At 42.5% G+C, this 23,322-nt stretch overlaps 1 protein-coding gene and 1 long non-coding RNA gene across 9 annotated transcripts in view; one reads left to right on the top strand and one right to left on the bottom strand.

Moving 5' to 3' along the window:
• Positions 1-23,322, bottom strand: part of LSAMP (limbic system associated membrane protein) — an 889,023-nt gene that overhangs the window by 670,004 nt on the left and 195,697 nt on the right. For 5 of the 8 annotated variants that reach the window (XM_054002799.1, XM_054002788.1, XM_054002807.1 and 2 more), the window contains exons 1-2: positions 3,996-4,149; positions 2,616-2,662 (exon numbers count right to left, since the gene is read on the bottom strand). The exons of 2 other annotated variants lie outside the window; for them this stretch is intronic. In XM_054002799.1, the coding sequence (XP_053858774.1) occupies positions 2,616-2,618 (3 nt within the window). In that variant the 5' untranslated portion in view covers positions 2,619-2,662; positions 3,996-4,149. Of the gene's footprint in view, positions 1-2,615; positions 2,663-3,995; positions 4,150-23,322 lie in introns of those variants that run through there. One more of the 8 variants, XM_054002829.1, reaches the window with a different exon arrangement.
• On the top strand, positions 4,260-5,126 carry LOC128821655 (uncharacterized). Its single transcript, XR_008441186.1, has 3 exons — positions 4,260-4,532; positions 4,643-4,761; positions 4,984-5,126. It is a non-coding gene; the product is annotated as an uncharacterized LOC128821655 (long non-coding RNA).

A 23,322-nucleotide genomic window follows, 5' to 3' on the forward strand; every position in this document is an offset into this window, starting at 1 on the left:
TCCAGTCCCAGTGCCTCTTTGTGATTCATTAATAAAGAAAACTCACAGACTAGCAGCTGTGTTCAAGAAACATTGCAGCAAAGTCCATCTGAGCACCAGCACTAAATATGCCATCAGATGTCACTGTGCAGATTTGGGAGCCCTCATATTGCTAGGTTGACATCCATCTGGCCACTTTAGCACTGTTGTAGGAACACAGAGTTGCAGTTTTTATAGCTCAGTTCTCCCATATAGACTACAGCAGGCTGCTCGAGGTGAAGATTTGTTCAGCTGCCTCATGGCTGCCTCAGACCTCGTCAAGACAGTGTTTCTCAGCTGATCTCTTGGAGTCCCTTCCCTGTTCCCTCTGTAAACAAGCAGGAAGTTGGGGAGGGGGGAAAGGTAGTAGGAGAGTGGAGGGGTATGCAATTAAAAACTATAAATTCATCATATGGTTAAGCACCAGGGAGGAAAAAGAGCTCTTTAAACTAAGAGATCATGTTGACATAAGAACATAGGGATGTTAACTGGCCATGAACACACCGAGACTGGAAATTAAAGAGGGGCTTTTAAAACTTCAGAGAAATAAAATTAGACAGGGGTCACCAACTTCACTATTAGGAGAAAGCCACCTCAATCACAATGCAAATTTATGAAGGAATACTTAACAAAAGCTGAATCAGATAATTCAGAGTTTTCCATGTATCCTATTATATTATATTATTGTATTAGAATTACCCCCCACACTTATGTGTAAAAGTTACCCCATACCAGTGTCTCAGAGTTTTTCCCTTAATTTATGGTTATGTACAAATACTAACAAACCACAGTACCCTGAACATCAGAACAACCACAGCTCCTTTTATAAGTCTGTTCAATATGTCCAGAATTACCTATTTTAAATGTGTAGGGTATGCTTTCAAGAGTAGCTTTCAAAAAGAAACAAGACCTATTTTCAAAAAAAGAACTCAAATCCCTGAGTCCTTTGATTTTCAGGAAGACAAGCTCATGAGCAGCTGAAGTGCTTTTAAGGAGGTTTGTCCCTAGTCTTCAGTGCCATTTTAGGAACTTTGACTCCCCCTTCACTGTCACACAACATAGTTTTGTCCTATGCCATACTGGAAACAGTGTCTTTAACCTTTTGATTCTAATGAAACTTGAAATTCTAGGATAGATGACAAACTTTGCTCAGTTTTATCTACTCCTTGCTCTAGACATGAGGATCATGGACCACGTAGCAATGTAGAAAGATACCGTTAAAAAAAGGAGAAAGATTTGCTCTTGACTTTAGCACCACACCTAACATATGAATTACACACTTTATGAAAAACCCAAGCCACAACATATTTTTGTACAGGATCTGAATAACCCACATTCTCACCTAGTCTCTTCAAACACTAAATGAGATATCTACTTGAGTAAAAGGGGGTTTTTAATTGCAATAAGGCTTTTTCAAAAATTATTTTTAGGCCATACTCATGTTGTCAGATCATGCGTGGATTACAAACATCTCGTCATTGCCAGCATACCAGGCAACCAGTCTTCAGAGGTAAGTTATTAATTTGAATATCTAATCAGAAACCAGACACTTCAACTGATGCAAGTGAAATTGTTGGTGAGGGACAATCTCCAGCAGAGCAGTTGATGTGAACAGTAAATTGCTAATTCTGCAAACTTAACTTTTTTGTTTAATCTGAGTATATCACTAACATTTTAGACATATTCCATTTATACATTTTATCACATAGGGCAGACATTGAGAGGCAGTCTATGAGGTTTACATGTAAAGCAAAGAATTTTATTCCAAAAGCAGCAAGAATTTCTGAAAATGCCCCACTCTGGTTATTTAAGTCTGAACAAGGCTCAAGACACAGATCAAAAGTTTCATCTAAAGAAAAAGCCTGCTTAACCCATCTCATACCACATATCTCAACAGCAACTGAAATACCTGTGCCCTGCCTTCCATCACCCACTTGGGGTCAGCAGGCTGACCTGAGCATGGTGCATGTTTGCCATCCAGGACAGACTGAATGCTGGTCTTGTAATTTTACTCTGACTTACCAGATCTTCAGCAGAACTCAGCTGTCACAGTAAAGGACAGCTGCCATATGGACCATACTAAGGTTCTGACAAAAAATCCCAGTGATTTCACTAACATCCTATCCTATATGAACATATAATTTTCTTTGCCACCCAACAACAGTTTCTGAATGTTTTGTAACATATACATTCTACCAAAACCATAACAAAAAGCACTGCTGTGCCAAGATCTTATTAATACAATCCTCCCAGACAAATAACCACTCCTTCAGCTCCAGCACACATATTGCTTGCTGCCTTCTCTGGTAATCATAGAAGCAGTAGCCAATACCATTTGGGTGACAGGATGTTCTGATACTTGGGCATAACTTGATGGATGCTAATTACAGTGAGATGCTGGTATTTATCACAGCTATGCTCAACGGCATCAAGATGTTTAACAGTTACTAGGATTCAGAACAAGCTGTGCATGTCTACTCATCCCTCTTTTCCCCTCCCAACTTTAGCACATGCAAGCACACGACATGGAAGTTTTGTTGCCAATCCCAATTACACAGCGACGTTACCACAGAAAGAACTCAAGTTAAATAACTTACCATTACTTTAAAGACAATCAGGAGGCTTAAAAAGCCCAAAGACTTACCTATGAAGAAAAAAAAAAAAAGAAGCAAAATTATTGGCTGAACAAAAGCAAGAACAGAAGGTCTTCCAACAATTTGAGCTCAGAAATATGAAAGTCTTGACAGAATACCAAGAAAAGCAGATCTAGTTCCTTGCATGGATGGCCCTATGAATTAGAGAGGACCACCTTACCAAGTAACACTAAAAACAATGGCTATTTTAATCATGCTTACAGGCAGGCTCAAAATAAAAATATAATTTCCTACCCCAGGAACTTACATTCTCATTCAAGAGCACATCAGAAAATGATCACCTGGGGAGCAGGAAAAAAATACTACTCTCCTATTTGGCTGAGAGAGCATCAGACAAGTCTTATGGATTACATGGAGTACTTGTGTTAGATGTCACAGGGGAGCAATCAAAAAATAAATATAATAAATTAGTTCTGAATTGGCTCTAAAATGTGAAGGGGGCTTATTTCCCAGGGCTATTTTGCATGCAGAAAAAAAATAATTGAAGTTTTGCAAGATTTTTCAGTTCACAGAGTCACAGAATGGGTAAGGTTGGATGGGACTGCAATGTTATTTTGTCCAACCTCCCAAATGAGGCAGGGTCATGCTAGAACACATTGCACAGAATTGTACCCAGATGTTTCTGGAATATCTCCAGTGAGGGAGACTCTACAGCCGCTCTGGGCAACCTGTTCCAGTGCCAGGTCACCTGCACAGTTAAGTTATTCCTCCGGTTCAGGTGGAATTTCCTGTGTTCCAGTTTCTGCCCATTGCCTCTTGTCCCATTCAGTTCTTCTCTCACCATTTACCCTGACTGGCAATACTGAGGAGAAAACCACCTATGCACCCAGATCCTTGACATCCACAGTGCACTGAAATCAAGCTGGATAATTATCAATGTACCCTTGGTATTATTATTGCCCACGTGAAAGACCAACAGGGAGTAACAGTCACATGTCTTGACAACCTTTCCAGGAAATCTCTGATTCAAGACAAAGGCAGGCAACAAACTTCTCTGGATAACCAGTCAGAGTGGCAAATTGGTCTCTCCCCTGGAGTAGGGAGTCACCCACTTCAACTGCTTGCCACTTCAGCCAGGCAATCCTGTGTGGCTCAGCTCTGGGGGACTCAAAGCCTCACCCATCTCCTCCTCAGCTTGGAGGGCACTAAACCTGTTTTTAATGTCAAGTCATCAGGAGGAACAGGAGTTCTATGGAGAGTGATGGTTTTCCTCTCTGACTTGTTGTGAGATGCAGTGCAGAAGCCACCTGCATCTCCTGCATCTGTAAGGTCTCTGAGATTATCCTCTCTATTTCTTTATTGTCAAAATTCTATGCAACCTACTTCTTTCCTTGTGTATCTCCTTGTCATGGTCACACAGCTCCTTGACAAGGATGCACCTTCTGAAGAGGAGATGACTCTCAGCCCCAGCTTTCTGGACAGGCACTGGGCACTGTACAACCAGGGCCTGCAGAGCTACACCTACTGTTGTGAGGTCTGTTTGGATGGAAGCCTCTGACATCACCAGTGCAGCAGGTTCCACAGACACTGGGCAACAAGTTCTACAGCACCTAGTAACCATAGTGTTGGGAGCTCAGACTGCTAACATTGGGGAGAAGGGGCCTCTTGTTTCCCCTCAGCTTTAGCTGCTGCTCCCAGTCTGCCACTTTATGGTTCTGCTGTGTGTTGGCCCTCCTGTGGGCAGGAGCCCTTCCTGCACTCCCCCTGCACACCTGTACTTGTGTTGCACATGCTGCCGTGCCCTGCTGAGGGGTCCCACTGCTCCTGGGCACTCACGCTTCCCCAGAAGTGTTTAAACCTGCTGCAGTTTCCCTGGCAATGCCCTCACCTAGTCAAACAAGGGCTGCTGGATCCTGGCTGGTCTCTCAGTTGTTACTTGGGCTTCCTTGTCTCTGGAAACCCTCTGCCCAACTCATTCCAGTGTACAGCCCCCAGAACGTTCCACAGCCATCTGAGGCTTTTGTTTTCAGCATGTGTAAATCTCCTGTGGTCACCACTGGCAACACCTATCACCACTTCAACATTATGAACCATACAGGTGCTAAGTACATACAGAAAACCAAAGACTGCTTTGTTTGAAGATGATGGGGTACATCCATTATTTTTGTCTTGATTTTTCACCAAAAAATGGGGAAACATGAGGGTGAAATTATAAGCAAACACAGCTGAAAATCTCCTATTAATCGGGCTGCCCACCCAGTCTTGCTCCCATCTTGACACTGCAACACACTCTTTAATTTTCATGTAGTGAATTTTACTCCTTCCCCAAGCCTATTCTCCCATTCAATGAAATGCCAATGCTTTCCTTCAGACAATCATGCCTATGTGCCAGAAAAAGCCATGCCAAGCAAGAGCTGCAGCTGCTGCACAGAAAGTCTACAAATGGTAACACAGCTCTGAGTATTTCACACAGTATCATTGCTTCACTGAGATTTCTGAACAGAATGTAGACAATAAAACTCACAATATGAGGAAGCACTCATAATAAATTTATTTTGCTTAAAAAGCCTTACTTCCGGGGGGGGCGGGGTGGGGGGCAGATCTAAAGACTATTGATGTTAATAGCCCAGAGTAGAAAGGAGCAACATTACAGTGAAGAGGCTACTTGGGAAGGAAAAATCACTCTTGGGGGATATATGAACATCATCAAACTTTGACCCTTGCTTGCAAATTACTGATTCAGCTTACAAACATCTGAGCAAGAAGCCTGTCAACATGGGCCCTCCTGCCTACACAAGTCCCTGTTCACTTGCACAGGAACTGTACCACAATGCACCAGCTCAGCTGTCTTGCCTACGGTTCCAGCTGTGTGGATGTGATTGCCACTAGTGGGGCCAAAAAAGTGGTTGTTTGCAAATAATATTCACCCAGGACTCTTGCACACTTTGTGCTTTCTCCATCAGTCAGCAACAAAACTTCATTTTACAGCATGCCCTCTACACAGTCAGCACCATGCACCTCAATGGGATGAAACTCATTTAGTGGAGAGAAAAAAAAAAGTGTCTCAATAAGAAGGAGCAAGATCAGGTGGTTCCTTTCAATAAGACAGGCTTAGGATCATTTCAGTTAAATGTATGCAAGATTGAAGAAAATTGTATGCAAAGACAGAAAGGATAGAGATGGTTATTTAGAGATGGAAAAATAGATAACACTAAAAAGCTTGTGAACACCCTAAACCCAGTCATATCTCAATGCACACATTCTCTTCAGAAATGGCCTTGCAGATATCTGGAACAGACCTCAGTGCGCAGTCTGTACAAGAGTCATTGAATACTTACAGATAAATATTCATAGACAATTTGTGAATAGGCAAAAGGATGAAACCTCTTGTCATGTGTTCAGACTCACTGATACAGGAATAGGAATAATGTCATACAGCACCATTGATCCATCAAATGGCACAGGAAATTAGGAGTAGATGCTCAGTTAAAAAACATTCTCAAATAAACCAGAGGCTAAAATTCCATTGCACAAACTATCTAACAACTGAGAATAATGAACAAATTATTAGAAAATCAGTCCGCTCCCAGAAAACTTAAACAGAGGGGTGAAAATACATTTTAATAACATGTAGAGAAGAAAACATAAATGGGGTTGGAAAAACACCAGTTCCTCTTTGCAGGAAAAAGAAATGAGGGAAACAAATCCTTTCCCTGCTTAAGCTCTTAGCTGCTTCAGTGAGGTTACAGCAGATTTGGCCCTCATTGCATAAAATCTGAGCACAACCACCTATGAAGGGCAACACTGGGTATAATGAACAAAAACCCCACAGCACAACTTTTAACACCTACTCCCCCTTGTGACAGAACACCTAACCCTCCTTCCTCCCACCACCTCTTGCTCCTGCTAAGCTCTCCTGCCTTCCAGATAGTTCTACTCATCAATCAGTCAAGACACTTGGTCCAGCTTCTGTCTTAAGGACATTCAACAATAGGAAAATAGAAGAGCAGCCTAGCCAGCTCTGCACAGGAGATTATTCAAAAGGTTAATTACTGAATGAAACAGAAATAGGAGATGGAGGGGGCAATGGGAAAAAGGATGGAGGAGTAAGGGAGGGAGCAAATTAGTTTCAGCTGCTAAATCTGGCTTCCAAATCCTTAAAGTCCTTTACAATATAGGCTGAAGAAGGCAGGAACAGGATGGGGTTGGACTGTGTTGTTCACTTACACGTTCGATAAAACCTCAATAATGTTCCTCTCCTAATCCTGTGTCATTAGGAACAAAATGGTATGTCAGGAGACTATTTAGATACGAATGCCTGCAACTTCACCATCTGACCCTGCTGACTTCTCCTTTCTTCTTTCTGCTCTCTCTTTTTGTTGCTGAAGCCAATTATTTTTAGAGATGTGATGGTTTTTTTTGCTAGGCACTTGGCCTCCAGCACCAGGGGGTCCAAAATGACCTATCTGGAGACCCTTATGGCCATTTTTTTTTTTTTTTTTTTTGTGTGTGTAAAGGTCATTATTACTATAATAGCTGGGAATTAATCTGTCTACTCAGAATTTTTTTTAGAAGGAAAACAAAAAACTCCAAGACAAAACAAAAAGGCATTTTCTATGGTGCCTCCAATCCCTGTTCTCACTAGACCAGGAGTCTGGCTACTGGCTTCAATGGGAGAAGACAACTGTGCTCAATAGGAGAAATTTACAATATTAAAACAAAAGCCCAGAGAGCAACCAAAATAATTAAAAATAAAACTGATACCTCTTTGCTCCTAGATGCTGGAAGGGAACAGAACTAAAAGGAGCAGCTCTCTGTATAATCTTCCCTTCATCCTTAGCCTTATATCAAACCCAGCCCTGGCCCAGAGCACATTCAAATGCAATGGAAAATCTTGTGCCAGGAACAAGCAATGCCACATGGAAAAGCCTAGCACGGAGGCCAGAGGCCAGTGGCAGTGTCATTGTACTACCTCTTTGTTACCCCAAATCCATGCCTGCGACAGAAGTTCACCAGAGACAGCTGTATATCAATGACATGAAACAACCCATACATCATTTTTATGGCTTAAGAGATCAATACGGGTATCTCTTCTCATTATACTATAAAGCACAATGAGTGCAGTCACTACCCTTAAGTCAATTGCTAGTACATGACATAATGAGCCCTGCTTTTTGCCCTGTGATCACTATTGTACAAAGGCACCATGAGATTTCATAGGCAATCAACTTAGTATTTCTATTAGAAAAGAAGCACCAAAGTGAAGGAGGCAAATATATGTTTTCTCAGTTTTTGTCTAGCGTTAACTCTGAAGGCTGGTTTTGATTTCATTGGGAAAAAAAAAAAAAAAAAAGAAAAATAATCAGAGCATGTTTGGCACCTCTACTACTTTCTAGAGAGCCATAATGTTATAGAGCCTTCTGAAACTGAAGAACCTACCTCATTGCTTATTAAAACTTAAGCAAATCATGAGGTGAAGGGGGTAATAAATAACCTTGACAAAAGTAAGTTCCAAAATGTCATGGGCAAAAGAGTCTTGACTTTGGGAATTTCACTTAATTTGATTTACTGCCAATTAAGATAAACTTTTATTTACTCTTTTAGGCATTGGGAAACAGAGATGACAAACAATTAAACAGACACTTAGGTAAACCTCTTTCTTTGCAGTTCCCTGGGGTCCATTGTAGTACAACACATCTTCCTACACACAAGCCAGCCAGTCTCCCCTTTTCTTATCATGGGCACACATTACACTTACTCACAGCAAGCCCCTTGGGTGAGGTGATGAACAGCTCAGGAGACTGGGTTGGTAGGTGATGCTTTCTTGCTGCAGCTTCTTATTTCTTACTGTTTTCTTTCTCCCTTCTTTTCTGCTTGTCTCCTCTTCTCCTCCCCAGGTCCTTCACAAGCTGCATTTCCTTTTGGGTATTCCTGTTCTAGTGTGGGCCACCCATGGGATGCAACACCTTCTCTGACAATGTTCTCTTCCACATGCCTCTTCCTCCTCCTGTATCTGCTTATGTATCCCTTTCTCACTCTTCCTCACATCCCCACCTGTGTCTAGTTTGTTTTCCCCTCACATCTCCCCACATGATCCCTAAAGAGGATGGGACAGCTCTGACTGGCCACTTTCCAACTGAAGAAAAGCTTTCATCAAGGATTATGCTAGAGTGGTCATAAAGTTTGCCCTCCAGCTATCCAAGCAGCTGGTCTATCTATAGCACAGAGCTATCCACCACTCCAGGACCTCGCATCAGCAAAAAAATGCCGTGTTAGAAAGAGCAAAACCATGACATGTGCTTCATTTGGAGTGACCATCAGGCCTAACTAACCAGATCCTTGCCACACCACCTTCCAACCAAGGCTCTTCAGCCACTGGAGCTATTTCATGCTGAGACAGTGGAAAAAATGTTTTCACAGACTGGGTGATGGTCCATCATTCTTCCTTATCTCCCTCCCTTCCATTCCCTCCAAAAATTCAGGCTGCAGTTGAAGTAGTAGAGGGCTGTATCCCTCAGCACAGCTTCCTTGAGTTAGAGTCTGCCTCCACAAACTGAAGCTCTTTCAATAGCACTGCCAATGAGAGATTGCATATCTTGTTAAGTGCTATTCAGATGCACCCACAGAAGCTCACTGCTTCAGAAACACATCTCTTCCTAATAATATAGTTCGCTACATTATCTTATTTGACACTAAAAACTTGAGATGATTGATGGTAGCTTAAATTCTGAATAGACAAAAATTATAGAGCAGCTTTATAATCTTTTGCATTAGTGCCCTGGGGAAATGGCTGAAGTCTTTATCACATTCAAAGGACAGCATGACTGATGCTAAGCCTCCACCCTTCCAGCCAGACCAGCCTTCCATGAAGGTCTCAGGCAGCCTGGTCAGGAGTCTGCCTATAAGAATAGCTCCGAGGGCCCGGCATTTGATCATTAGGTGCCACACTTTTCATCATCCCTAACTACTGCTTTGCAGTATTCCTAACATACGTGCAACTAAGTCAGGATCAAGGAACAAAGAGAGGAAGGATGATGAAGGGAAAAGAACAGAGCAAGAAACTTCCCTTTACCTTGGGTATGAACGGTGATCCTGCTGAGAAGTAATGTAATGTTTGCTTCCTGGACACACAAATAGCATAAAAGATCTGAGGGATTACATTCTAACAGCTGGGGAAGAGTAGTTCAATAATCTCTCCCAAGAGAAAGTGCAAATACACTGGCAAGGGTAGGTTTGGGAGGGACTGGGCTTTTACAACATCCCTGGAAAGAATGAAGTTTATTACTTAGAGAATCATAGATACAAAGATGGAGTAGAAATTGATTCGATCCTAAATATCTTTTCCTAATTTGAAAAAAACAGTCCAAACTAACATTCTCTTTCTTAAAAGGAAGAAAAAAAAAAAGTGCAAAGCAAAAGGAGCCTCTCATCAAGAGAAACAGAAAGGCCAATGAAGGCTCAAGCCCCTGAAGCAGCTTAATTTTTATAATAGTATGGACAACCACATGGAGTCCACATGGGCATAGGAGACACACAGGAACAGAGAGATGATCAACTGCGAACCGTAAGCTTCTGTCATGGTTTGACATGGAAGTGATTTTTTTTTTTCAGGAAGTTGGGTCAAACCAATCAGTGGTCAAGTTTGGATATTGGCACCTGGAGTGACCACTGAAAGTATGGACACGTCTCTGAGAACACAGGGGGTTAAAAGCAAGAACTCCCAGAGGAACTCTTTTTTTGGTTCCGGTCGTCAGAGAGTGCAGACTCTCCCCTGCTCAGTCTCAGGCTGGGTGGGGGAGGGGAAGCCATGCAGCCTTGTCCAGGTAGGCCAAGGGGGCTGAAGGTCTGGAACCAAGCCAGCTCCTGGATGGAAGGGTGGAGAGAAGCGGAGATGCCTTTTCCCCGCCACCCACAGAGGGAAAGAGACGGAGAGCCTGACGGCACCTGGAAATTTGCCGGCAGAGGAGAAGGAGAAAGGGGGGGGATGATGCCCAGTGTGGGAGTCAAGAATGCTGGGCAGAGATTTCGGCTGTCCAGGGAGTCTGAACTTTTAACCCTTTCCTGGGAAATGAGGGCTTTGTAAAATATTACTCCTCCTCGATTTGTAGTGGGAGAAAGAGTCCAGGACCTGAGATGCTAGAAGAAGAAATTTTTAGGTGGGAGGAGTTGATGGAGTAGCTTTTGGCTGGACTTTTCTTGTTAGCCATAGACTGAACCAAATTCTCCTGCAATAGAGACTGCATTTTAGGAGGATGCAGTGGTGACCCAAGAAGACCTGCTTCAGCAACCAACAGCACAGGAATGGCAAGAACAGAGGAAAGCTGAGGAGGGAATGGTGATGCCATCTGTCTTCAGAAAGAAGATGATCTCTGTTCCTGGACCCTTGGCCCCAGGGGAAAATGGGGGGGAGGACTGTAGTCCCAAGATGAGAAGTTGAACTGTTGTCTCTTTTGGTCTGTGACAAAGCATCTTTAAAGGAGCCCTATGGGCAGTCTGTCCATGCATGGTGGTGAGAGCACTGTGACATGGAAAGGAGAGTGTCACACTGGCCGATTTTCTCTGGGCGGTTGCCATGTGTGACATGGAAACACAGAAGGTGGCAACTGTGTTTCCTGGGGGGGGTCTATGGTGCAAGAGAGACTTCTCTCTCCCTTGATAGACTGAATATTGATTATCTGAAGGGTGGTAATTAGATCAGGAATCCCAGGTGATGTTTGATAGTGTTGTTTTGGAAATTGGAAGGAGGAGGGGTGTTTTAGAGGGTCTTCATCCTGGATTTAGTGTGTGTGTCTTTTAGTAGTGGTAGCAGTTTAATAAAGTTTTTTTCCTTTGTTATTAAGCTTGGGTCTGCTCTGCTCTCTTCCTGATAACATCTCACAGCATTTATTTGAGAAGGTGTATTTTCATGGGGGCGCTGGCATTGTGCCGTGTCAAACCATGACGGCTTCCTTAAGTTTTTTGCCAGAGGAGAGTGTTGCCACTATTCCTTTCACTCAACTGATGGTCTTTTATCCAAAATCACCATTTGTCTCAGCTCCCAAACATCAAATTTTTATGCCCATAAATAACTCCACAGAAAACTCTCCTTTTCCTCCCTGAAGAATTTTAATACACAATAGCTAGTGAGGAAAGAAAATATCTCTGAAGCAATGATCCCTTCAGTCAATGAATATCACTGCTGCATCAACTCTGTTTCTTGTATTTCCTTACTTTTTATCAAGCCTATGTCTATTAATCCACACATCAATCTTTTTAGACTGGGTTTCTATTGATAATGAGAGGAGACAACTGCTCCAGTCTTTTCTGAGCATTGCAAACCTCCTGGCTAGCTCCAAGCCATCCCAGGACAGAGATATCAAGAAAACTCTCCATAGTAAATGTTAGCCTTCATGCTAAGCTCACTAAATGACATAGGAATTCACACTAAAATTTCACAACGTTTCACTTGAGTCTGTCCAGCTAAACCTCAGTGTCCCATGTTTCACCAGGAAAGGAGCTGCCCCATGGCTTCACAGTACTGCTGCAGCCCTGGAGCCAGAGCATGCTAAACAAAGTAAACAAGCTCTGATTTGTATGAAATATAAAAATTTTTAGTAAGGTGATATTGAAATGAAAATGCAGGAATCCATTCTTTATCAAAACTGCTGAACCCTCATGCAACCACACAGTTTCTCCAGCTCAGCAGAGCAGTAGCTGATGGCTTTAGGTCAGGTCACTACACGTGACGTCCCTATCTCACAGCTTGGACAATGCTGCCACAAGAGATTGCTAATTTAGTCAGTTCTCTGAGAGAAAGCACAGCTTGAGAAATAAATATTTAAAAAAACAACTTCCTTATACCCTGATAGCCAGAGAGCAGCAGGGAAAGAGTAAACCATGGCCTCACTGGTGCAGGTCACATGAAATAATGTTGTTCAGTGACATCACCAACAGCAAAGGCAAAACAAAATGCACTACCCTGCTTACATAGTTTTCAGCAAGCTTGACAGGGCACAGAACATTTTTTTCTCCTACATCCAGAGGAAACTATCATCTCCTTGTCTCTCTTTATTCATCTGGTGTCTTGCCTTTTAATTAGCCAATAAATGTTTTGGAAGGGAGAACCATCATTCTGGTTCTGCACTGGTGCAGAGCAGAGGGCCTTGGTTAATAGCAAGGCCACTTTAATGCTGTTGAGATGAAAGCAGTCATCAGCCAGTCCCAGTTTAGCAGCTTTGCCATTACGTGGTTTTGCTGGATTGCAGCTCCCTTGCCTTTGCAGTTAAGCTTGTGTGGCTTCCACATGCGTTCTCCACACGTGCTGGGGTTTGAAGAGTGCATCCACTGCAGCATCTTTCCCCACCCAACTGGATGCTCTCCTGCACCAGTGCATATCTCTTTCCCCTGCTATCTCACTAGTTGCTTACTTGTGATTAAGTCCCTTTTAATAAATGATTCCCATTAAACTGCATTTCTCTGTCACTGTGAGAGACATAAAATTAAAAACTGACTGTCTTTAATCACATCAGGCTTCATCTCCATCTCTCAGGCTCCACTTATCAATAATTAATATAAGAAAGACTGAAATCCATTTCCATTTCAAAGACTCAAATGTTACCATTTTTACTAAAAAAAAAAAAAAAAAAAAGGAGGAAAAAAAGAAGCCACCATCACTCAGAAACAGACATTCACAGAGAGGAAAAGAGAATCTGGCTGCACTGCAGCAGCCTCCAAAAGGAAAAAAGGAGCTTGAATGTGACAATCAGCTCTCCTTGTTGCTTTGTAACTGGAGATTTTTCCTCTCAAATACTCTCACACAGAGGAAGAACCCCAGTGGTCCCAGGGACTGCAGAGATCTACACTGAAGCTCATGGCCTTATTTCTTTTGGTTTTACCAAGTCCCCAGAGCAATGACAAACAGCACATGGCACTACCCAGCCTGGTATTTTCTTAAAAAGAATTTCCAAATCTCAGATGCTCCAAGGGAGACTCACAAGCAGCACTTTCCTATAAACACAATGACAGTATGAGGCAGAACTTACTGATATGAGCAAGGATGTGGGGCAAGTCACCAGCCTGGTTCTCATTACATTGCTTTATACAGGACTAAAATGAATGTAAAACCCCTTTATTAAAATGGTGCTGCTGCTTACTCAGGCTTTCTCCCACTACACCATACCAAGCATTTCAGCCAATTCTATTTTTGCGTATAGAATGTACAAGAAAGTCCAACATAAAAATGCCACAATGTTTTTTTTTTTAACTGGCTTTCACCCCAGAGCAGCTCAGGACCACTGTCTAGTGTGAAGCTTTAGACCAGACCTGGGTTTGTCTCTGAGTACAACCACACAGTAAGGTCTTCTGCCAGCAGCACCCTCTGAGGAAAGCACCCTGTGACCATGGTGATGCTGTGCCTCAAGTTACATGCCCAACAAGGGCTGTCTAAGCTCAGCTCAGACTGGACCAGAGACAGCTTTCAGTCAGTTCAGAGCATGAGCACACAAACTGACACCTTCAAGAAAAACAATATACAGAGCTGTCATGCAATACCTGACAAGGGCTCAAGTCACACTGTATGGACACACCACCTTAACAGACCGGACAGCTTTGCCAGCCACAGACCTGTCAGCCACTACACAGGTAAATATGCAAGTGAAAGTGAAACAGAACACAAAACACAGGAGCTGTCCTTTCAGGGAAATCTTGCACATGAACAAAACAACCCTTTCCTAGCCCAGGTTACTGGTCAACACCCAAAAGAAACTGAACAGAAAAATGCACAGCATGGCACTAGAAATATACATGAACCTCCAAGCTGGGTGTTATCCTATGTAATTCCCAAATCAGACAATTTCCAGTATACTGATCAGCTGAATACCCAGCCCAACACCTCCAAGCCTCAGCAGCTACCCAGAGTACCCAGCCCATGCAAATCTCAGCACAGCCACTTCCCTGCTGTCCAACCATAATTGTCATGGAACAGGAGAGCTGCACACAACCAAACCCTGCTGCTAGAGGTAGCAACAATTAGGACATTACCCTCTGATTAACAGCCCAGTGTGGGGGAACACAATAAGCAACTTGGCATAACACCGTCACACCATAAGTCATTACTCTGTAATTACTCTGCAGCTACACAGGGACACAAAGGCACAACTCCCCCCTCAGAGTTACAGTGAAGAAATATCATTCAGTAGCCTTTAATTACTGCAGAACCACACAGAAACAAATGATGACCTGCCCACTGGTATAAAGTGGACCTATCACTCAGGACCCTGGTAGTTACTAAGGGAACATTTTGGTAATTCCATGGCAACTGTGCCACATTGTTGCTGTGGGGATTTTTATCCCAGCATATGGCCCATTTTCAAGATTTTGGAAGGGGAGCCAATATGGAGGAATCACAAAGAAACATTTGCTGAACTGCTGTTATCTTCCAAATAAGCTCGCTGTTCCACACCATTGAATTGTGGCAACATTGTGGTAATGCTTTCACTGACTTAGACGTGAGGGGTATAATTGCACCTTTGTCCTGCAGATCTTGTGGTACTTGTAATTATATCCCATTACCAAGGAACACAACAATTTCAAACCTATTACCCATACATATCATTTATTTCAGAGTTAAATTTATTACTTCAGTGCCAGCCTTATTCATAGCTCTCCTTTCTGTATTCAAGCTTCCCTAGTGAACAAGCACCAAAAAGAGAGTGAACTGAAAAAAAATGTGATATAGGGATAATAGTTGGGAGCAGAAGATGCAGGGGCCTTTCTAGCCCTTGTTCTATTCTCTGTGTTGCTTTTCACTAAGTCCATGGGGGTTCCCTTAAGAACAAGAAGGCATTAGAGCAAAAGGAGAGCAACCCTACTAAAAAAGCCTGGAGAGGCTGCAAAATGCAGCTGCTCCCAGGGCCACCGTCATCTGTGATGGGGCTACAGTACTGGGAGTTGTCACAGTCAGCCATTATTTCCAGGCTGCTGTGTTTTGTAAACCTTCCCTCCAAGAGCCTCTGTGGCTTGTAACAGCTTTCTGTCTGAAAAATTTAGAAAATCAGAGGAATGCTCTAGCAAACAGCCAAAATCTGATGCAATGGTCTGCCAACTGGTCTGAAGCTCTGTAACACACCAGAGAGAAAAATAAAGCCTGTTTACTTCTGACTATGCAATTCCCAACAAGAGTGGAGTCACAGGAGGAAGGAAGAAATTTATATTTTCCCCAAGCTATATCAAAATTTTAAAAGGAAGCAAGCAGCCAAGAATATGGATCTTTGCTGAATGCAGTGCTACTTCACCAGAAACAGAAAGGAAAATATGAGCAGCCTTCCTGTAGGGTTCCCTTTTTCCAGCTAGCAGAGACATTTATGATGTTTGCCACCACCACTGAGCTCCTCCCAGGTTGTGTTCATTTCTGCACACAAACCAGAGTGGCCTTTGGACCACTGCAACTTCTGACAACTTTTAGTAAATTTTTAAAGTAAATTCTGGTAATCAGGTACTGCATCCTTATGACTTCTGACACTCACCTGCTCTGAAGGGGTGAAAGAAGGGCAAGCATAGTACTCCTCACCTGCCTTGGGAACACCTAGCTTGCCCAGAGGGGAATGATTTACTAGATTATACTGAAATGCATTGATTCAGTTGTGACTCTCCTGTGTTGAAGGGACTGAAAAGCAGGGTGCACAGGGCAGCAGGAGATAGGACCATGAAGGTCAGTTCCCCCCTGCAGGAAACTGCAGTGAGAACATGGGAACTGTGAGCATCCCTGATGACACACATTTTAGCTAATGACAGCAGGTTTCCATTTTGGGGAGCTCCAACGGTACCAAATACTGAAAAGGCTAGAAAGAGTAGAGACATTATAGATGTATGTCTCACTTCCTGCTTTATCTTTGTGAGGAATAAGTCATGTCCTCAGGTAACAATAAGTGCTCCAGCTCCTGGAGAGGAGCTTGCTGCTGTTCAAACATATTGCACTGCTATGGTAAGTCAAGCTCTAGGAGCAACACAAAAAGATAATGCTGGAAGCCAAAGAAAAGACCTGAAGTAAGTTGTTATGGAAACCAGATTCTCACAAGCTCACACCACTGGATGAGGTCTCTCCCTTTACATCTGTTTGTCAAAATGGCCAAGATGCACAGGAGTCCCTAATGACCACAGCTCCTTTGCCTCACCTTGCATTCACTCCCAGACATTGCTGTCATTCTCTCTCAGTTAATCTAATGTGGCCTAAGCACCTCCAGTGATGGAAAAGGGCTCAGGACTCAAGTAATGCCCTTTGGCACTCTTTGCTTGGATGAACTGGTGCTGGTAGTATTAGGTTTTAATCAAAAGAAACAAGGCTCACTTCAATATGAACCACTTTTTTGTTAAGGCTTAAAAAAACCATCAAAACAGTACCAAAAGGGACAGTGGCACAACCATACACTAATTGGTTCAAGCCCATGTAAAGCAGTGTAGGAACGGGGAATAGTTACTTCACTTGAGCCATGTGGAGCTGTTTCACCATGCTGGGTTCTCTTATCAGACTTCTGCTGGCCTTTCCAGCAGCACACAGCTCTTCTATAGTTAACATTTGCTGCTATTGGCACACATTAATTAGAAAAGGAAAAATCTTATGTATGCTTATACTGAAACAAAAATTCTGCAGGGCGGTGTAGTGATAACAGCACTGGGTAAAGATCATTCTGTCACAGAAACAAATCAAGGAGCTGGCTATGGCAAACTGCTAGGCAGCACTAGAAACACTGCCTTTCCCATCACTGCTAAACTTTGATTGCATCAGCAGAAGCAGGGATAGATCTGGCAGATAGATACTTCCTGCTAGGAGCCTCTGCTTCCTCTTGCCCAGTACTAGCAGTCAAATTGTTATTCCAGGGCTTCTCATGCAAGTTCTTATCCCTCAAACTCTGTCACGTGATAAAAGGAACTTCACCTAGGCTGTCAAAATGCTTTAAGCTGAGATACTGCATGAATCTTTTACCGAGTATCAGTTCAGCCCTTGACCCTATCTTGTGCCTAGACCTCCTTCCAGAAAGACTCCAATCCATACTGAAGGACTCACCAATGCTCAGGATCAGGCACTTCCAGACCAGAATGTTCAGACTTGGTTTGACACAGGGTCATCCTGATACCCTGCTAATTCCCTCAAGCAACTTGTGTCCTATCTACAGCTCCCAACACCAGGCCAGAGCAGGTGTAGGGAGGTACATATCTACATGGGATGACATAAGAGTGTACAGAAACATGCTTGGTGCCACCCATAAACCAACACCATCAGAATTTAGAAAATGTTCCTAACCTGTGCCTGAGGGCAGGAACAAAAGCAATAGGCATTAACAGGTCTCATGCCAGCAGTGGCCCCTACTTCTACAGCCTGCTGTCCAGCTTGCAGGGCAACAACAGGAACATCTGCTGCAGTTAAGAATGTAAATGAGTTTCTCTGCTGATTTCAGTCAGTCATAAGTTGCCAAAACGTTCATCTTCAGAGCTGAAATTTTCTGGGCTTGGCCAGTATCCAGCAGTGATTATTTTTTGAAAGAATATGGCAGAAGTGATTTAACCACTACAGAGTGCTTAGAATGGCATTCATCGCTATTATTCAAAAGTCATGACAGACCGAATTAAGCAGCTTTAAAGTCCACAGTGTTTAGGCCTGCAAGTTTAAAAGCCAGAAGCATCTGCCAGGGGATTTCAAACATGTCCCTTTCAGCAAGTATTTGTACAACATTTAGTGTGCAAGGGCTCTGAATTAGCACTAAACATCAAGAATCCACTAAGATGTAGTTCAGGGAGGGAGGAAGGGCTAATGATTCTGTAACCAACTACTACCTCGTAAAAATAGTATGCAGGGCATTTTGCCAGCTCTCTGCTAAATTAAATTACACAGGCAGGTAGCGTAAGAACTTGGGAAAACTTTAACAAATGCAAGTACAAGTTTCAGTAATGGCTCTGTAAAACCTTTCTTCTGAAGCCATTGTTTCCTGAGCAGCCAAGCAGATCCAACAGGTTGCTGAGACCAAAGCAGGAATACTTGCTCCCCTAATTCTTTCCTCTCCCATGTTCTTAGCTGTGCAACTCTCCCCTTTCCTTGAATCAGCTCAGTGCCCACCGGACCCACGTTTCAAGGACCCAAGTAACTTGGCTCACTAACCAACCTAAGAAACTAGATGCTTTTATATGCCAGGTTTGAAAAGACTTGGAGAAGGGTCTACTGAGCACCAAAATAGAAAGCAGGTGGCAGGAACATGCCCCTGGAAGAGTCACACTGTCTACAGGTGGCAGCAAACTATTAGAGTACTTCTCTCACCTGGAGCACCCCGAATCTCCTCAAGAGGGAAATTTGTAAAGCACTCAAGCCCCACTGCAAGGAAAATCCTGTCTTAAAACAGAAAAGTACAAACCCCTTTCTAGTAACCAACATTAGAAGAACAGGTCTTTTCTTTGATGGGTCTAACAGCACAAACACCTCTGGAACAAAATTATGATGTAATAGCATGACAGAAAAAAATGCACAGGTACATATAATGCTGTGGTATTTGGAGTCTGAGGTGAAGCTTCCAGTCCCCAAGAGGTGAATACCAAACATCTTTACAATTCCATCAATGTTCACTGTCACAAGTTTGGCTACTTTGTTAGTGGTATTCTTTTGGTATTTGGAAGAGGAGACACAAAAAGAATTGGTTTTAATTAAGTCACAGGAAAAAAACAGTTTTTCATCCTGGAAGACAGAAGAGGTGGGAAATAGATGTGTAATGAATGAAGTTCATGCAAATTTCCCATACCTAAGGTCACAAGCTCTACAACTCTGAAGCAAGCAATTTATTAATTGCAGACAACACATTTGTGAAGTTACAGAAAGCACGGGATGGGCAAACAATGGCTACTGGTTAACTTTGTTCTTTCAAAGAGTTCTGATAATTTTTCTCATCTAAAAACACAAGACAAAGCTCAACACATCTAATGAAAAAAGTATAACACAGATGTATTTCTTTACTTAAACTTCTTCTTCCTTTGGTAGTTAATCCCACTCTTCAGTGGTCAAAACATATTTGCAAAGATAATGGCCCCCACACATCAGCACCAAGTTAACCACCTTTTCCAGGTAACTTTGACAAATAGAGAGGGGAAAAGGTAAATAAATGTGCTCTGTGTTATTGAGTATAACTCAACAGATAAGAGACTAGACAGAGGAAGGCAGGGTAGCCACACTCTCAGGGATATTTCTCTTACACTGCTGCAGTGACTCTCGGATGTGCATCTCCACCAGCTTACAGTCTGCCGGAAACATTATCTAAAGGCTGGGATTCCAGCATGCGCCAACTCTGTGAAGAACAGCAACCCAAGATCAAGCAGGAAATACATCTTGCATTTACTGAAACACTGCCAAGTGCTATGCTCCTTTTCCTTCTGCAACCACGGGAAACAGTAGCACTGCACAGCACAGAAGCCATCTGAGATTTGTCATCTTGCTTTTTATGACTGCTCTACAACACTCTTCAAAGAAATCTAGTTCAGCTATTGCAAAAGCTGTAAGTTTGGCAAATGATTTTGAAGGCAGCTTATGATGCATGGTGTTTATTCCATGCTATTTGTTCTGTGTAGGCTGGTACCACTGATCACATAGAGCCTTTCTTGATTTCCAGGGCTTTCCCACACAGGACAATTGGCCATGTTTTGCACAATGGTTTGATGCAGATAATCCCAAGAATGCTTACAGTCATTTACATCAGTGGTAATGTAAGCAATTTCAGAGTGATTTTAATTTTTAAAAAGTTTTATTTGCAGAGTAAGTGCACAGTCAGAAAATGTCAATGTAACACCTCCCTTCATACTCTTAACCACAGTTGCCCATTCACAGCTATTTTGATTTAGCTGTATTATACCTTTTTGACATTTCCAGTCCAGATCTTACCACAGCTGGTCCACAGGATGGCTGGGACTTGCTGAATGCGTGGCTCTTCAATCTTTCTTTTTTCTTTCATTATTCATTGTATGACATTGTACCTTATTTATCATACACTAAGCCACTCATTGAACAAGGCAGAAATCCTGCAATAAGAACAGCCTATGAGCATTTAAAGACTATATTGTAATTCTGGTATTTCCTGACTTCTGTACGTTTCATTTCACTGTTATACTTTAATCTATGTCTTCTATGCTGAATTTCATTGCCTCTTTAAAAAATAAAAGTGGATAAACAAAGAAATTCCTTCATGAGCAACACACTGACAGAAAACAAAAAAAACCCTTGTCTCTTCTAAATGGGCAATTTAGAGCTGTGAAAATAATGGATTTTTTTTTTTTTCCTAGCAAATCAAAATAAGTTTGAGTTTGGTTTTTTAATAGGGTTGATTTTTTTTTTTTGGTTGCTCAAAAAAGCATACCAAAATAAATCTTAAAAAAGAAAAAAAAAAAAAAAAAACAAACCCTATCAGATGAAGCCCTCAAACTAATTTGCTTGGATTAACTCAGATGTTGCATTGAAAATGGATTGCTCTGGTTTAGGATTTTTTATTTTCAAAAATAAGGTTTGCATTCCTTTGATTATTTTAGATAACCCCCAAAGTTTTACTTTGATATTCTTTCTATTTCCTTGAAGTTTTTTCTTTCACTTTTCCATGCCCCAAAGCTGTCATCACAAGGTCAACTTGAGTTTATCATCATATCAATTGACTTAAAAGTATATTTCTGTAAAAAGCTGTTCAGAGAAAGGGAGGAGGGGAGGATTGTGTTTTCCACCTCATGCTTTAAACCAATGGACAACCAGACTCTCCTATTGCTTCTGCTCTGACCTTTGGATCATTTATAAATTAAGTGCACAAGCCTGGCTACCCTCACAAAGACTTAACCTAAAGACCATGCCCTGCAATGGATTCACATGGTAGCACACCAGGGTATGGCTGGGGTAGACCGGCAGCAAACCCTCGAGATGTAGCCCTGTGTGGCTGGTGGCTCTTCCACAGGACCAGGGCCTGATCACACAGCTCCTGAGCTAAACAAGATATTGTTACTGAGGCTGCCATAACCCATTAGCCACAGCTAAGGTCCTGTTGTGCCACTGACTCCACTTGTATGAAATCCTTGCCTAAAAAGAGTCTGTGAGCAGTTCTGGGCAGATCAAGGCTGAGATGGATTCAGAGGCACAGATAGTGCTTGTGCACCCACCTAGACATAGGTGGTCCATGCCCCTCTACCTAATTCATTGAGCCAATTTAAGCATGGAGGGAAATTTGACAGAATAGGAAAACACATCTTTGTCTTCTTGCATGAGAGAAGTAGGCACTGGAGCATCTCTCTTACAAGATATGCTGGTTTTGGCTGAGGTAGAGTTAATGCTCTTCACAATGGCTGGTATGGAGCTCTGTTTTAGATTTATAAGGGGAGAATATTCAGAGTTATGGCATTTGTCTTCACAAGGAACCATTACATGTGATGGGACTCTGCTCTCCTGGAGATGGCTGGACACCTGCCTGCACATGAGAAAGAGTGAAAGAATTCCTTGCTTTGCTTTCATATGTGGCTTTTGCTTTTCGTCTTTATGTCAATCCACAAGTTTTCTAGCTTCTACTCTACCCATTCTCTCCCCAGTCTTGCTGCTGGGAGGATGAGCAAGCAGCCGTGTGGCACTTGGTTGCCGGCAAAGGTTAAACCATGACATGAGGAAATGTTGAGGCTGCTGGGCCTGTTCAGCCTCAAGAAGAGACAACTGAGAGAGGATCTCATCAGTCTCTAAGTATCTGAAGGGAGGGAGTCAAAAGGACAAAGCCCGGCTCTGCTTAGTGGTTTCAAGCAAAAGGACCAGAACCAACAGGCAGAAATTGATGCACAGGAAGGAACTTACACCTAAAGATAAGGAAGAACTTCTCTACTGTGCAGGTGACCAAGCATTGGAATAGGTTGCTCAGAGAGATTATGGAGTCTGCCACTCGGGAGATATTCCAGAACCATCTGGGTGCAATCCTGTGCAATGTGCTCTAGAATGACCCTATCCAATATCAGGGATATTGGACTTGATGATCCCTTTTGGTCCCTTCCAAACTCTCTGTTCTGTAGTACAAATGCTACAATTTTTTTTTCAGGTCTGCTAATTAAAATGGTGAACAAACAGCTGTTTGGAGAAGGTGCACTGCAACTGATTAGCTAGTATCTGGGAATAGCCACAGTTCTACTGTCATTACCACACCAAGATTTTCAAAGACTCATTTGTTCCCAGCAGTGTAAGTCACAGGCAAAGTATAATTTCTGTGCATCTTTAAAAAGTTGGAAACTACATCCATGTGCAAAATTGTCAGCAAATTACAAGTTCTCATAGCTCTAATTGCTACTTTTCAATATGGTCTGGGGGGGGTGGGGGGGGAAGAGTGTTTATCAGTTTCCCCAAAACCCTGTTTGGAAGCAGACAAGGATATGCAATTTCTCTCCTAAAAATTGCCAATATCTTAAAACAGAAATGCATAAAAGCAACCAATTCTCTACTGAACATGGCACCAGGGATCTGCATCCTAGAGAGAAGTCCACACCAACAATGTAACTGCTTCCACACCATGTTAATATGTGTGATAACTCAGATTTTTCTGCATCTTTTTGTCTTCTGTCCTAGAAAGGTTTATTAACTGAGGCAGAGAGCTAAAAGGAACCAGCTTAAGCCTGGAGCCAGCCTAACTACATTTGTATGGCATTGATGGTACTAAGCTCTGTCAAACCTAAGCCAATCCCATGAGTCTCGCCCTTG

The sequence above is a fragment of the Vidua macroura genome, chromosome 2, assembly GCF_024509145.1.
Source record: "Vidua macroura isolate BioBank_ID:100142 chromosome 2, ASM2450914v1, whole genome shotgun sequence".
NCBI lineage: Eukaryota > Metazoa > Chordata > Aves > Passeriformes > Viduidae > Vidua > Vidua macroura.